This window comes from Lissotriton helveticus, chromosome 5_1, assembly GCF_964261635.1.
Source record: "Lissotriton helveticus chromosome 5_1, aLisHel1.1, whole genome shotgun sequence".
In the NCBI taxonomy this organism is placed as follows: Eukaryota; Metazoa; Chordata; class Amphibia; order Caudata; family Salamandridae; genus Lissotriton; species Lissotriton helveticus.
In genome coordinates, this window is record NC_136065.1 from 867,909,180 (window position 1) to 867,924,721 (window position 15,542).

The 15,542-nt window shown below is 39.1% G+C and overlaps 1 protein-coding gene across 1 annotated transcript in view; it reads right to left on the reverse strand.

The window, feature by feature from the left end:
- The window catches only part of CDHR1 (cadherin related family member 1), a 563,177-nt gene that overhangs the window by 313,561 nt on the left and 234,074 nt on the right, over positions 1-15,542 (reverse strand). The window contains exon 6 of the mRNA XM_078641125.1: positions 8,691-8,777. Within this exon, the coding sequence (XP_078497251.1) occupies positions 8,691-8,777 (87 nt within the window). The remainder of the gene's footprint in view (positions 1-8,690; positions 8,778-15,542) is intronic.

The following is a 15,542-nucleotide window of genomic DNA, read 5'->3' on the forward strand; positions in this document are numbered from 1 at the left end:
AAGTCAAAGATTAGTTTATTGGCTGCAACCAAGGTAACAGGTGTCCTAGAAGTACAATACAGGTATGTTCTCAGGAGACTGCACACTTTTACAAAGTCAGGCTTCTCTTCTTATACACATTGTTGGGCCTATGGCAAAACATTCTTGGTTGTAAAGTAAATTGTTAACATACTTTTAAGACAAAAAGAAAGCAGAGTCATGATGACATGTCCATATTTCACTTCGTGCTGCCTACAACAAATCATTTGGCATGGCCCAACATTTCATCAGATAACACTGGACCCCTAATAAAAACGGGCACCTCCCCACCATAAAGTAAGTGAAGCAAAGGAGTGGAGATAGATGTGAGCGAGATTTGGCAGGTGTGCGCGCTGAAATTGTTTTATGGTTTGTTGAGCCTAGATGCTATCTTGCTCGGCCACTGGGAGGGAACTGACCTAACGAGTTCGGCCTGGGGCAATGGTTCCAACTTGTACTGAGGTCAGGGAAAAGTCGATTAAGGAGTATGTGTCCTTGTGGAATAAAAATTCAACTGGATTAAGGCCTATGTAAAGGGCAACATATAAATGGGAGCCAAGGGCTCAGAATGTAAATGACGATTTCGAGGTGAAATCGTCACTCGAACACGCCGAAAATACATGTACATGATGTACTCGTCATTCTCGGTCTTTTGATACCAAATTCGTCATATTTCGACGAAGTTTTAATTCTCGAGTCCAGAATTTTCAGAACCTCAAACCTGGGAACATGACTGACCGTAGATAGATTATTGTTAAGCTGCTATTAATAACAAACCAATTACAATTTTCAAAGTTTATGGCCCAGTTTCTGATCTGGAGTACTATCTACAACAAACTTCTTCAATGTGATTACGATTATATTACATTTGGTGGTGATTGTAATCAAGTTTGTGATCCCAAATTAGATAGACACTCTAAAGTCAAATTCCTCCCAAATAAAATGCATACAACATTTCGATTGGCCATTCAGCGCAAATCCTTAGTTGATATTTGGAGACTATGTCACCTGGATCTTCAGAAATATACATTCTATTCAGCACCTCATCATTCAAAATCTTGACTAGATTATCTCTCTTTCAGTAAACTCTTGGCTCAACATACCTTTAATGGTGACCAAAATTGGATGGCGAAATTACTTGTGAATTATTTAAAAGTCAAAAAAGGTAGAACTGACACCGAATATTAAATAAAGAAGGGGGCTGTTCTCTTTAAGGACAAAGATATTCTAAATTAATTTGTCACTCTTTTCTTTTTACTCAACAATCCCCACATACACAACCTTCTCAATTAGATTTTACCAATTATTTTCACTCTAGTGCATCCCCCAATCCCAAAATAATGATTTTGAACCATTGGGTGTAGGTATCTCTTTATTAGAAATTACACATAGATTCTCTACAATGCAACGGGGGAAATCACCTGAACCTGATGGATTCATCATTGTATTTTACAGTCATTTTGCAAAACTCCTCCTCCCTAACCTTTTACTTTTGTGTACTTTTTTTCATCAAAAATGGTGCCTCTCAAGACACTTTCCAGGAAGCAATTATTTGTTTTATCCCAAAAAAATAGGGATCATTTACAATGTAAAAATTACTATCCTATTTCTTTAGTTAGTACTAATGAAAACATGTTCACTAAAGTTTTAGCAATATGCATTTATCTTATTCTACCAGATCTCATGGGCTCAGAACAGTCTGGTCTTGTCAGAGACCGATTGGTATCCAATAATGCTCCTGTCTAATTCAATATATTGGGTAAGGCATTCGCATTGGATTGTCCTCTGGGTGCTATTGCTTTGGATGCAGAAAAAGCCTTTGACAGGATTAGTTGGGACATTGATTATTTTCCTTTGCTTAGAGGAGTATGTCAAGGTTATCTTTTATCACCCTTTTGTTCATTATTCACTTGAATCCTTTTTAACCAAAATCCAACAACTCCCAAACATTTCAGAATTTCAAGTTGGAGAACAGCAAATCAAAATGTCAGTCAATGCCGATGGCATCCTTTTATATTGTTCTAAACCCACCACAACCCTTCCTCCATTCCTCAAGCAAGTTTCTATTTTTTGAAATTACCAGGATACCAGCTGAATGCTGATAAATCTGGAATATTTCCCTTAAATGTTTTACATAATAGCTCTTTGCTCATTACTATTTCACTTGGCAGCTTATAAAAATAAAATATCTCAGAATATGGTTTACACAGACAATTAAAGACACAACCAAATTAAACTTTGATCATAGTACAAAGGTTTTAACTGATATACTTATACGGTGGCACCCACTCTTTCTTTCTTGGTGGGGGTAGGATGGACTCTATCAAAATTACGCTTACTGCCATGATACTCAACATCATTTCTATGAATCCACTTCATATACCTGATTAATATTTTAAAAGAACAGACTCATTTTTGTCTACGTTTCTTTGGAAAGGCAAATCACCCCATATAGCTCTAGCAACTTAAAAAAAAAAAGATACATTTGAGGGGATTCTTAAATTTCAAGCAGTATCACTATGCATTTTCACTCAGGACTGCTCCCCCTCGCGCTCATGATCCTTTATGGATACTGATAGAAAAGTCTCTTATTTTCCCTTTTAATTTTAATAAAACTGTGGCTTTTACAGCAAATACTTCAAAACACATACTCCAGTCATTGCCCATTCTTGTAAAATTTTGACTCCTCTCTTCTCTGCTACCTATTGTGCGGTTGCTTCTCTTCAACAACAACCCATTTGATATAATAGACAGATTTGGATTAAAAATCGTTCTATATATTGAACAATTTGGAGAGAAAGAGGATCGTGTTGGTTACAGCAGGTTTTCAATAACAATCAGATTTCTATCTTTTCTTTATCTCCAAACTATATTTTACTTACCTTCTAAATTTAGACAACATAAACTCTTCCACACCTCCTTAACTGATTATATCTCAAAATTACTCCAAACATCTCCACCCTTCCCTAAATCTGGTACATTTTTTCCACTGTTAGCTTCCAATACCTCAGCATCTAATAAGTATAAACTGCTAAATACTACTTATGACAGAATTAAATCAAAGAGTTGATATGAGAAACAGACGTACTGAAATATTGGCCAATTGCTGTGTGTTATAACATTTGGCTTAAACTTCATAGAACTACACAGGATGCAAACAATTTACAAACTTTGTATTTTGTTTATCATTGTTTATTTGTTACTATCATTAGTGGAGAAGTGTGGCTCACTGGTTAGAGGAGGTAGACCCTAAAGCAGAGGTCAGACCCGGGACCAGGGTTCAATTCCCGACGCGGCAGGGTCTTGAGCCCAAAATATCCACGGACTCGATAATTCTCGTTTCGGTGCCTACTCGAATCACGGGTTCACACTCTGCAGCTCTGGGCATTAGCTTGCTTGATCTCCACTACGGCCCTCCCGCAGCGGGATGCCTGGCTTTCACCTTGGGGATGCCCAGTATGGGTATCTCACAGGGAAAAACCAGGACGGGTTCCCAAGGCAAGCGCCGAGATGCCTATGGGTAATCGAGCGCTATATAAGAACGCATAATAATAATACTTTAAACTTATTTTCTATTGATTAAAGTTCATCTAGCTAGTCCTGAACTTTTACAAATGCAGATTTAAAACATGTTGTTTGAGTATTCTTCTATTCTCCAGTTTGGAGGCTGGTATGGCATCAAATTGACTAGATTGTAAAATGTGCTTTTCCCTTGTTCCTTACCAGCAATTTTCTTGGGAAGTCTAGATCCTCATTGGTCTCAGTTAACTCAAGGTCATAAATTAGTTGATTTATTATTGGATGTTTCTTTTCTCTTAATAACATCTAATTGGAAACAAGCTCAAAATGTCACTTTCAAATCTTGGTGGAATGCTGTTTGTTTTCATCAGAGGCTAGAGACTAATCATGTCTCTCCCTGCCCTTAGCCATAAGGCGAACACCAAATGGGGGTTTGGCGCAAGTGACAGGACTCAGGAAGGGCCTTTAAATAGTAAGTAAGCTAGATATACCTGGAATGCTACTAATTCAATTTTTGAGAAACCACACTATATACTTTTAGCGGTTTAGGTTATTTATTTTACCCATCAATTAATTTTTTCTTTTTCAGCAAAATTATTCTGTGGATGATCTCTTTTTTCAGAGAAGCACACTGTACAATTTAACATTCCATATTTAGACATCAATATACTCAGACACTGTACAACATGAATAACTCCACATACATAAACGATTATTCTACAACAACATATGTAGAAAAGGTATGACAAATTGAAAAAATATTTTTGACGCTATATACATCACATATATATACACATATCACAAGCTGCACAACAGTTTATCAAGTGCATAAATACTACCATGAACCCAATCCTGATTTCAAAAAAACAATTCATCAATTTGAATAAAAAAGGCATACATTAATTCTATCTGCCTTGTTTTTGGAATTGACATAATTCATTTATGCCCTCAATTCCAAAAAAAAGGCAGATAGAATTAATGTATGCCTTTTTGAGTCAAATTGATTGTGCAGCTTGTGATTTGTGTATATATATGCGATGTATATAGCGTCAAAATTTTAAAAATGCATGCATTGCATTTGCATGCACATGCAGGGGGGTACCATAGCTACCCTCCATGTGCACCCTCACCCCCCCCTTCACCCTGGAGGCCCGCAAGGGTCCACCAGAAGCAAAGGTCCACATGCTTTTCCACGGCGGAAAAACCGCCGCGGAAAAGCATGTTTACACATGCTTCCTAATTTGGCTGGCTGTGTCTTGCAGACACCGCCACCAAATAGCAGCCTACACCCCGCGGATCAGCGGCGGATGGACCTGCCGTCCGCCGCTGATCCTACCGCCATCCTGATCTGGCGGGTGGTGTTCACAGGGACCGCAGCGGTGAATCCGCATCCTCCGGGCCGGCGGTGGCTTCCACCGGCCCGGAGGATGCGGATTCGCCGCCATCCTAATCGACCTCTATGTTTCTGCTGAAGTGCCAAAAACGCCTTGAACTAATCTTGTTGTCTTTTTTGTGATACTTTTCTATAGATTTATAAATGCATATATCCAATGTTTGATTTCTCCTTTGAATATGTCTACTGTTTTGTGGGTTCTTTTTATTTATATTGCTCAGATAACATTTTCTCTTGATTCTATCCCTCCTACTCCCTGACCCCCTTAATGCATTTCAATAGTTTTTTACAGCATAAATTCAATATAATCTATATCTTTTTCAATAGTTCAATTGTACACTTTATAATCTATTTATTCTTTGTTATTTTGTATGTCATTATAAAATACTGTTCAGGATTTCTCAATAAATTAAAACTTAACAAAATAGAAATTCCGGGTGTGATGCACTATTATTTCATTAGCAACAAGTGGTCACACATTGTGTACTTTTTGAGAACGTACTATGTACTAGTAGGTCTGTTTCCAAAATATCCAATCGCAGGGGGTCACAGGACGGCCTGCCTAATTAATATTCATTACGAAGGCCACAGGTTGGGACTCACTGTGACTGGCTGCAAACATAAGGGTTATAATAAGGGTGATGGTCTACAAGAGACAGCAGGCCACCATCTCTGTGACTGCATTCCAAACTAAGTTGTATAAAAAACGAACGGTTGTGCTTACAGAGGCAAGTGCTGCTTACATTTTCTTTGTCATTTTAGAGCAGGTGGGGCAGGCAGAAGTCCCCTGGAACACTGGGGATGACTGCTCACAGGCTGCCAACATCATTCTAAAAAGAGAAAGGTTCCCAAGTAAACCCATTCCAATTTTCAAATCATTTAGCACTCTAACTTGGTTTGATAACACATCAATGATTTGCAATCACAAATGTTGTTGCAAACCTTTCATATAGTACTTTCTAGATTAGAAATAGGAGGGAGGTGCCCCTTTCCCTCTCCCTCCTGTTTGAGATTTGGAAATCATTTTTGACTCATAAAAAGGCGTTTGGACACAAACAAAAGCCCTTTTGCAGTTGCAAACCGTACAATTTTGTGAATTGTAGGCCTTAAAATCATAAAAGGATTTTGTATATGAAGCCCTCCATGTTTTCTGAAACCATTCAAAGTTACAGAAGAAAGAAGGAAAAGAAGGAAATCTTTCCACCCCACTGGTGCATTCTTGGTAAACATGGCTGGAAACTCATAATAGGTGCTATTTATTAAACTCGATAAATAACAAACCCAAAGGTATAAATAGCATCGATACTACTAATTAGGGCCTTTGATTGACTTTATCTGAGCAAAAACTGTTATGAGTCGGGCCCTTCATTGTCATAGAACTCCTACAGCTTTTATAGATATGGAGTTGATCTCCACTAATAATCCTAGAACTACAGTTTTTGTGGGCTCACTCTAAAATGTCATTAGTGCAACACCATAAATGTTCAATATATAAAAGCCAAAACTACTGAATTTAATTATTAGGCTTCTGAATTTACACATAAATAAGCCCGATTCAAAATGTTATTTGTAAGCCAAAGGCAAAAAACATTCCTGGTTGGTTAACAGATAGAGAATGCTGGGTTGTTCCCACACAAAACATGATTTGTTCACACAAAAATCCTGCCAGTAAGGAGGAATATCCTTATTGGCAAGTGTGTGGGTGTTTCCATGTTGTTCAATCAGGTGAACACACACCAAACTAGCAAAGTTGTAGGAGTTCGCCAACAATTTGAATGTGCATTCTCACATTGAATGCACTTAAAGATCCTCATGTCAAGGGGTACCATAAATCACTTACAATGTGGATATTGTGACAGAACACCCCCAAAATGCATGGTGGTTGTAGAGGAAGGGATTTCAACAAAGGGGAAATATTTTTCATAATATGAAAGAAATATTCAAGTACAAATGTATTTTAACGCTACAATTCCACATCCTGAAATGTTCACTTGTTGAAAATTGTATATTAAAAAATGTTTACCTATCCGAGTACTTTTGACAGTCATAAATTTCCAGGAATACACATAGAATTCTTGCTGGAAATCCAAAAAGTCAGAATTGTACTCCAATCGCTTTAAGCCTAAGAAGGTATTTTCTGTCCTATATCCTGCAACCTTTGTAAATCCAGTCCACAGTAAATAGATTTTTCAAACTCCTCATGCTCACTGCACAAATACCAAAGCCAAGAGACAATCATACATTTTCTCAACTTGTTTTCTTTCAATTTAAACTTAAATTTAATTAACAACAAAATCTATTTAGAATACACAGTCAGCACATTAGTACTTAGTACTTGTGTTGCCTACTAGGAGAAGTTAGTTTGGCAATCATTTTCAGAACTTGTTCTTCAGGCAAAGTCTATTGAAAGCACCAATGATGTTACAGCATGGTATGAGAGAAAGAATACATAGGGCAAAATTCAGAAAAGTGCATAAACTAGTAATTGTTCAAAATGCAATCACAATCTAGCCAAAGATCTCCACTTCCACCTCCTTTATCTTTTCTGTACTGAGTTCTCCACTCCAGTGGCTGAGATCTCCACACAAATAGGTAAAGGATTTAGTGATAAACATGGGCGGTACAATGGGGGAGTGGTTGAAAAATGGGAATATTTACTCCTAAATGGATGGGATTAAGGAAAATTGGAGGAGGGGTCTGTACATACAACACAAACACACACCCACAGGAGAATTCAACAACAGCAATTCACAAAATAAACATTTAAATCTACCACAGTAGTGTACGGACAAGGAGACTCAAATGTATCCCAGCTCTGCAGTAAACACTCACATGGCCAACCACCACTAGTACTGCAACACACTTCCACAAAAATGAATGGAGGCAAGCAATAACACTAACACTTAAGGAAACATATTAAATAAATTACAATAAATTACATGCTCAATTAAAAGAATTACTCTTTAAATTATGTTTACGTTCATTATTATACATTTTTAAAATTAAAATAAATGTTCATTTTTAGTATACATGTAACATTTTATTAAAACATATTGTAAATGATAACTTATTCTTAAATTGTTTAAATCACAAATAAAATAATACATAGATTGCATCCAAGATTGTAACTGATACTGTAAGGGGTGGAGTGAAATTAACATTTAATTTAATTAAAAGTAATTATGAAGTGTATAAATGAATACAAAACTATTTTTTTTACTAAGATGTGATAATATGTTACATTTTAGTGCATATGTGTTCTCCCTTGTTACTGTGATGCTCCTCCATGAATAAGAGCATCAGGAATACGTTTTCACATTTATCATTTAAACAAGAAACAATCTTCATTTTTATCATGTAAAATGAATTTGCTTATTCTTTCCTCTTAGGGAGATTTCTGTCTAAGAGGCTGAGATCCTCACAAACACAAATAAAGTTACATGAATAATTTCAATTAAAGGAGTAACAATCCCTTCATTTAAGGGGGTTTGAAACTCATTTACCTACATCTAAGTGTAAATCTACAAATGACAATGGTGAACTCCATTCATGAGGCGATATACAAATAAGTGTAGTTGTTGGTGTGGATATACATGTGAGAAGATCTGCAGATGCATACACACCTTTGATATTAGGTCCCATAGATGCAAGAACCCACTAACAGTGACAAAATGAAATCATTGAAAACTTTGTTTATGAAAGAAGGTAGATTACAGATCTTAAATATCTTAGATAATAGGAATTAGTGTTCAAAACATACCTGCAGGAAATATGTGATGCTTCCTCCAGAACCTGTGTCTCTGTCCACTGCTTGGATTTTGAAAATGCTGCTTCCTGAAGGTGTATTCTGAAAATAAACAGTTCACTGTCAACATTTACAAATTTAGTCAAACTTGTCAAATTTATTTTGGTGTTAGGGATCTCAAAATGCATTGAAAAAATGCTCTGTGAAATACTTGCGCTTTGTATTTTATTAAATTAAAGTCAGACAAAGAGCAATGATTGACATCAGTAATGAAGCTCAGTGGACTCAGCATTCAACCACAGATCAGCAGGTCATGCCTGTGAGTAATGACAATGGTGACTAATATTTCATCTTGATGTGGACCGACTCAGTCAATCAGAAAGTTTAGGCTGTGGGCATTAACTACTGTATTATTCCATGTATTCTAATCCTAATTAAGGAAAGTGAAGGTGGCAAACTGGACAAGAAGTAGATGAGGATAGATTGCACGTGAGGGGGGTAGAAGGATGGGAGATACGTGTAAATAGCTCTACAGCTAACACCCTGCTTTCCTTTAAGCATAAATAATGAATTGTGCAGGCACCTGTAGCATATGTGCTATAAAACTGGTTATTATCATTAGTGAAAATAAAAGGTTCTACTGAATACAACATAGAAATAAAGAAAGGGAGCAGTCTCAATTGAGAGATGGTGATGAAAAAATAAAAATTACGAGAAATAAAAGAAGAGATTCATGTGGTACAAAGAAGAATAAAATGCCCGAAGAGGTGATGAATTACTGAGGGAAAGTTGGCGATGAAGAAGAATATGAGATAGAGAGTAACGTAAGGATAACACATGCAAGAACTCTTAATCTTAATCACATTTTTAGCAACAAATGTTATGGGACAATGACCCACATACAACCCCATCACACATATTTAGATATAGGCTTGTCAAAGGGCCAAAGTTGGAAAATATTGTTAACCTGAATAGTTTTGCTTCAGTTTGACAGACAGTTCTGTGCCTTAAACTCCCACAAACTGTTGAAGAAAGTAATCTATAGAGCAAATATAAGAGAGCTCTACTTGATTGATGTGCCTCCCACTTGGAATTTTCTGGGGGTAAATAATTTTGTTTTACCTTTCATGACTGGAACAAACATAATTTCTGTTTCCAGGGGATCTGGGTTCTAAACATTGACAACCAATAAATCTCCATGTACTTGGTGGAATGGAAGCCCTTCTGCCTACCACTCAGGCAGCTAGAATCCTAGGAGGGATGTTTGATGACACTTTGCCATTTGAAAACTATATCAGTAACATGGCAGGAACCTGTTTTGCACTGTTTACATCTCTCCATAAAATCGTTCCTCAGATACCAATTCTAGCATGTAAAGCAATTGTGCGAGCCCGTATATCACGAAGGCTTGTCTTTGCCCACTATCTTTATCTAGGCCTTTTCAGCATAGGCTAAACATTCTTCAAATAGTCCAAAATGCTGAAACAAGATTGATCCTCAAAATTTCCAGATTTAATTCTATTCCTCCTTCTCTAGCCTCACACTACTGGCTTCCTTTTACCACGTGTATCATGTTCAAATCTTTATGAGTTGTCCAAAACACCCTTCATGCCAAATTTCCAAACTTTATAAATCATGAATTCACAAGATTCATACCTGCATGAAAACGTTGCTAAGAAGCTTTCTAGCTTGTTAACATTCTTAAGGCTAGGTTGGCTAGACAGGGAGGCAGAACCTTTAACTACATGGCAGCTAACTTTTGGATTTTTTTTGCAATAAGTATATGCAATTAACCCCTCGCTTTAGTTGGGAAAAATACTAAAACATGACTTTTCCAACCTAAACTATAATATTGTATCTGTATTATATTTGTTTTACTCATTCAGTCAAAAGCATTATTTTGCTGCATTTCTGGTTGTTTATGTTTAGTGCAGAGATAGCTACATCGGACAGAATAACCTGTACAACACGTTTAAATCAGTATAGGACCTTTGTACAAGGCACACATTTCTAGCATATTTGCCAGGGGCTGCACATCTTCATTACACATCTTCTGCAGATCAGGACAATGGATATTTGCTACACAAAACTCATACCAGTTTCATCTATGCATATGGCAGCAGAGAGGAGAAGTTGTATAACAATTCATTAATAGAGCTATGAGTTCTCTGTTTTATATGCACAGAAAGGTTCAAGGTGGTCCTACATATAACTTTGTTCAATCTATGGATTGGATGTTCAATTCTTATCGCACTAGCTTTGGCAATTCACTTTGGAAGGTTGATGAAATAAGTATTGTTCATCGAGGTGATATTGATGAATTGAGTCTTGAGGGAATTGGCTCCATAAATGATTAACTTGCTGCTAATAATATCAATAATATTAATAGTAACAATAATAATACTTGATATGTGTATTGTGATTATGATATGATATGCTTTTAATATCCCACTGTTTTTAATATTGCACTGAACAAGACAGTTGGTTACACATACCTGCACTCCTCGCCTTTTCCATTTCCGGTCCGACTCCCCGGTCCACCGCGGGCTTCATTCCCATTTGTGTGGAGGGAGGACACTTCCGGAGAGACGGGTTGGCGGTCTAGTTCCCACCAGCAGTCCTGCATAAAGGAGGATGCAAGGCGGAGCGCGCAGCGGGCGCGCCAGCGGCACGCCGAAGGCGCGCCAAAGGCAAGCCCGTCTGCACCCGTCCACGCCAGGACGCCGCCAGGTGCCAGGGACCCTGGTCTACCACTCTTAAACCGGGACCCCGCTAAGCGTACATGCTATACCAAATTACAGCTAATTAATCTACAAACTAATCCCCTTTCGGGATGTCAGCGGGAATCCTGGCCATACACAGAAGGCCCTTTTGCCTGACGGGCCTGTCGTTTTCAGGCAAGTCTCCCCTTTGCTGACCATGATATCACCAATCCCACTCAACCCTTACGGAAGGGAGGGAAAAGCCTCCTACGCAATATTAGATCCATGCCTAAACATGCCATAGAGGTATGGGACCTACTATCCTCGGTCCAACCTGAATTGGGTTTCTTTACAGAGACATGGCTTAAACCTCACAGCATACCTGCCATTGAACTAGGAATTTCGGAAGGATACAGGATGATGAGATTAGATAGAACATCTAAAAACGGGGGGGGGATCGCCATTGTAATTAGAGAAGGAATTCAGATCTCTATTCTGGAGCAGCGTGAGGATGCTAGTATGGAAATGATAGTCTTTAGAATTGAATCCTCCCTACAAGCTAGCTGGAAAGGAGCACTAGTCTACCGGCCCCCAGGACCCCTTGCCGTCTTTTCTCTGCAACTAGTCGAACTGCTAGTCCCCTATGTAAATTTGTGCAGAAACTTCCTACTCTTGGGAGATTTTAATGTTCACAGCGAATGCTCTTCTAATTCAGATGCACAGACACTCCGGACTGACCTATCTATGCTAGGTCTATCCAAGCACAATGAAGGCCCAACCGACAAAGCCGGACATACCTTAGATATTATTTTTTCTAACACCTTGATGATCCATTGCGAAGCCACTCAACAACTGACCTGGTCGGACCATTGTGTCATTGAATTTGACATTTCCGATTCCATTGATTTAGAAATTACCAAACCAAAGGCATATTCCTTCCGTAGACAGTGGAAGAAAGTTACAGAGGAGAACTTTCATGATGTATTTCAGAGACCAGAGATCCTGGCATCAGATAATGTCGAAAAAGCCTTGCTCAAATTTAATTCTGCTGTCTCCACAGCCATTGATTACATTGCACCTCTGAAAAATGTACCTAGCCCTCCTAATAGACCTCAGGCAGCTTGGTTCTCTAGCCAATTGCGAGCTCAAAAACAACTATGTAGGAAGCTGGAGAGGCTTGGGCACCTCTCCCATAAATATGATGATAAGGTTCTATTTCAGTCCGCCCTATCTAGTTATCACAAAAATATAAAAACATCACGTGAATCATATATAACCTCTCAGTTAGCCAGGGCCGACAATTCTTCCAAAACTCTATATCAAATTATCCAACCTTTTGTAAACCCCAAAGTGTGCGACAGCATAGAGGCTCCCACTCAACTTCTATGTAGAGAAACAGCCCTCTATTTAGCTCAAAAGATAGAGCTCATTTATGAAAAATTACTGGAGCAGGAGATATACCGGGAACCCAAATGATGATATACCGGCCTAACCCTACCGATACTCAGACACTAGAGAGCTTCCCTACTATCTCATTAATGGAGGTTGAATTATTGAATAATAAAATTAAATCCAGTTCTCCTACCGATCGTATTCCTGCAAAGATCCTCCCTGCCCTGGCCAAAAATCTGTCTTCCCCCATGATGAGTCTGATCAACCTCTCCCTAAAAGAAGGGCATGTACCATTGGAGTGGAAAACCGCCCAGGTCAGGCCGATTCGCAAGAATACCAAACTTCCTTGGACGGAATTCTCTAATCTCCGCCCTATCTCGCTCCTTCCGTTTACCAGCAAGCTCCTGGAAAAAGATGTAAACCACCACCTCTCCAATTTTGTCGAACAAACTGGATGTTTAGACCCTTCCCAGTCCGGTTTCAGGCCCAATTACAGCACCGAATCAGCATTACTAGCGGTCACAGACAACATCAGGATGACTCTAGATAATGGTTCCTCTATGATTCTGGTGCTATTGGACCTGTCCGCAGCATTCGACACATTCTCCCATAACATCTTGGCCCAAAGATTGGAAGAGGTCGGAATAAGAAAAACGGCCTTACAATGGTTGAAGCGCTTTCTATCCGATCGGTCTCAGGTTGTTAATCTAGGACCCCATAGAGCGACCCCCACTAAATTGTCCAAGGGAGTTCCCCAGGGCTCTTGCTTGAGCCCTACATTATTTAATATCTACGTTGCTCCCTTGGCCAATCTCCTGAGATCACACGGGTTCATCCCCATATCATATGCTGATGATACCCAACTACTCTTCCCATTCAACAAACTCACTCCAGAAGTTCGGGCGGCCTTCTCCAATGGAATGAGAGCAATATCACACTGGATGAGGTATAATTTACTCCAGTACAATGTAGGGAAAAAAGAAATTATGCTCTTTGGAGAGGCACCCCTTCTGTGGGCACCAGACTGGTGGCCGACAGACCTAGGCCCACACCCTATGCCCAAGACAGTGGTGAAAAATTTGGGGATACAGCTAGATCAAGCACTTACCTTGAAGGAGCACACAGCCCAAACTGTGGGTTCCTGCTTCCATGTAATGGGCCTACTATGCCGCATTTTCCCTCTAATCCCTGATTCCTCCCGGAAAAACGTTGTCCAGGCACTTATACTGAGTCACCTTGACTACTGCAATGGCCTGTTGGTCTCTGCCAACGAAGCTTCATTGGCTAGACTACAGGTAGTCCAGAATTCGGCAGCACGATTGGTTCTCAACGCTCCCCCGAGAACCCCCTCCCGCCCACTTTTGATGAAACTACATTGGCTTCCCATCCGCCAAAGGGTTAAATTCAAAATCTGCTGCACTATCCACAAGGCAATTTATAACTTAGGCCCCGCCTATCTCTCTGAGAAATTCAAGCCTTATGTTCCCTCGAGATCTCTTCGCTCGAGTACCAACCATATGCTGATGGTACCTCGAGTTAAAAGAGCAAGACTAGGCAGAAAGGCTCTCTCCCATCTTGGCCCCTGTTACTGGAATGAACTGCCCCTACCTCTGAGACAGTGTACAGACCACTTACAATTCAGAAAGGTGCTTAAAACCACTCTTTTTGGCACCTGTTAGCTTGCTGGGATTCACACATCTACCTCGTGTTCCGGTCAGCGCAGAGATACTCCTTCTGGGGTCGATTCTAGCGCTATATAAACACATAAATAAATAAATGATTACAATGACTAATATTGTGATATTATCATTAGTAGTATTATTATTACCATCATTGTTCCTAATAATATTAATAATAATAATAAATACTAATGGATTCCACCAATCCTCTTTTCCCTCGTCTTGCTTGGGAATATGTCCTCCGTGAACATGTAATCTGGACTTTCCCAAGAAGATTGCTGTCTAAGGAGTTCTCCACAATTCACTCTGAGACAAAATTAACTGAGGATGTGAGTTTTCTGTACATCTTTAGAATATGGTAGCACAGCATCATGGCTGGGTTTGATGAGACCAAGAGAAGACTGCATTAGAAAGAAATGCAAGCATTTTTTTAAAAGCCGCTTCTGACAGAGAAAGCAGTTGACAGCAAGGCATGCTTATTTAAAGCCCTGGTGAAAGATACATGCTTTTGCCTGCTTTCCAATGCCTAGAAGCATTCTTCCTCATGTAGGAAGCAAGAAGGTCTGGAGCATTGTTCCTTAAAAGAGCAAGTTCATCCACCCCTGCAGTATTTCCAGAATACCAGCTGGGTAACACAGAAATTAGTATGTAAACTATACCTGTCTGTAGAATGGGTTCTTAATGTAGAAGGATCTTGAGCAATGACTTTGCAGGTGATTTTTGAAAGGACTTTTTGTTGTGTGAAAATACGATTAAGCTCCTTAAGAACTGGGCAGACATGGTTGGACCACAGATCATTGTTACAGTGAAATTCCAGATATATTGCAGCTGTTAATCCTGCAAGAGCCCAGATTATAGGATGCTGAAGTACACCAGAAAATAAAGAGTTATCAGATAACTCCACCAGGAAAGATTACACTGCACTTGATTGTATTTCGTGACAGATTGGTAAGATAGTGCCATTGTGGATGTGTGAAATGAACACAAAGTGAGTAATTTAGACCAGGGTGGGTCATCTGTTATGCTGCCAGGTTGGTGGAGGTTCTTGCTCCCGCCTTCCAAGCAGAAAACTTCTCATGAGTGATGCTCACCTA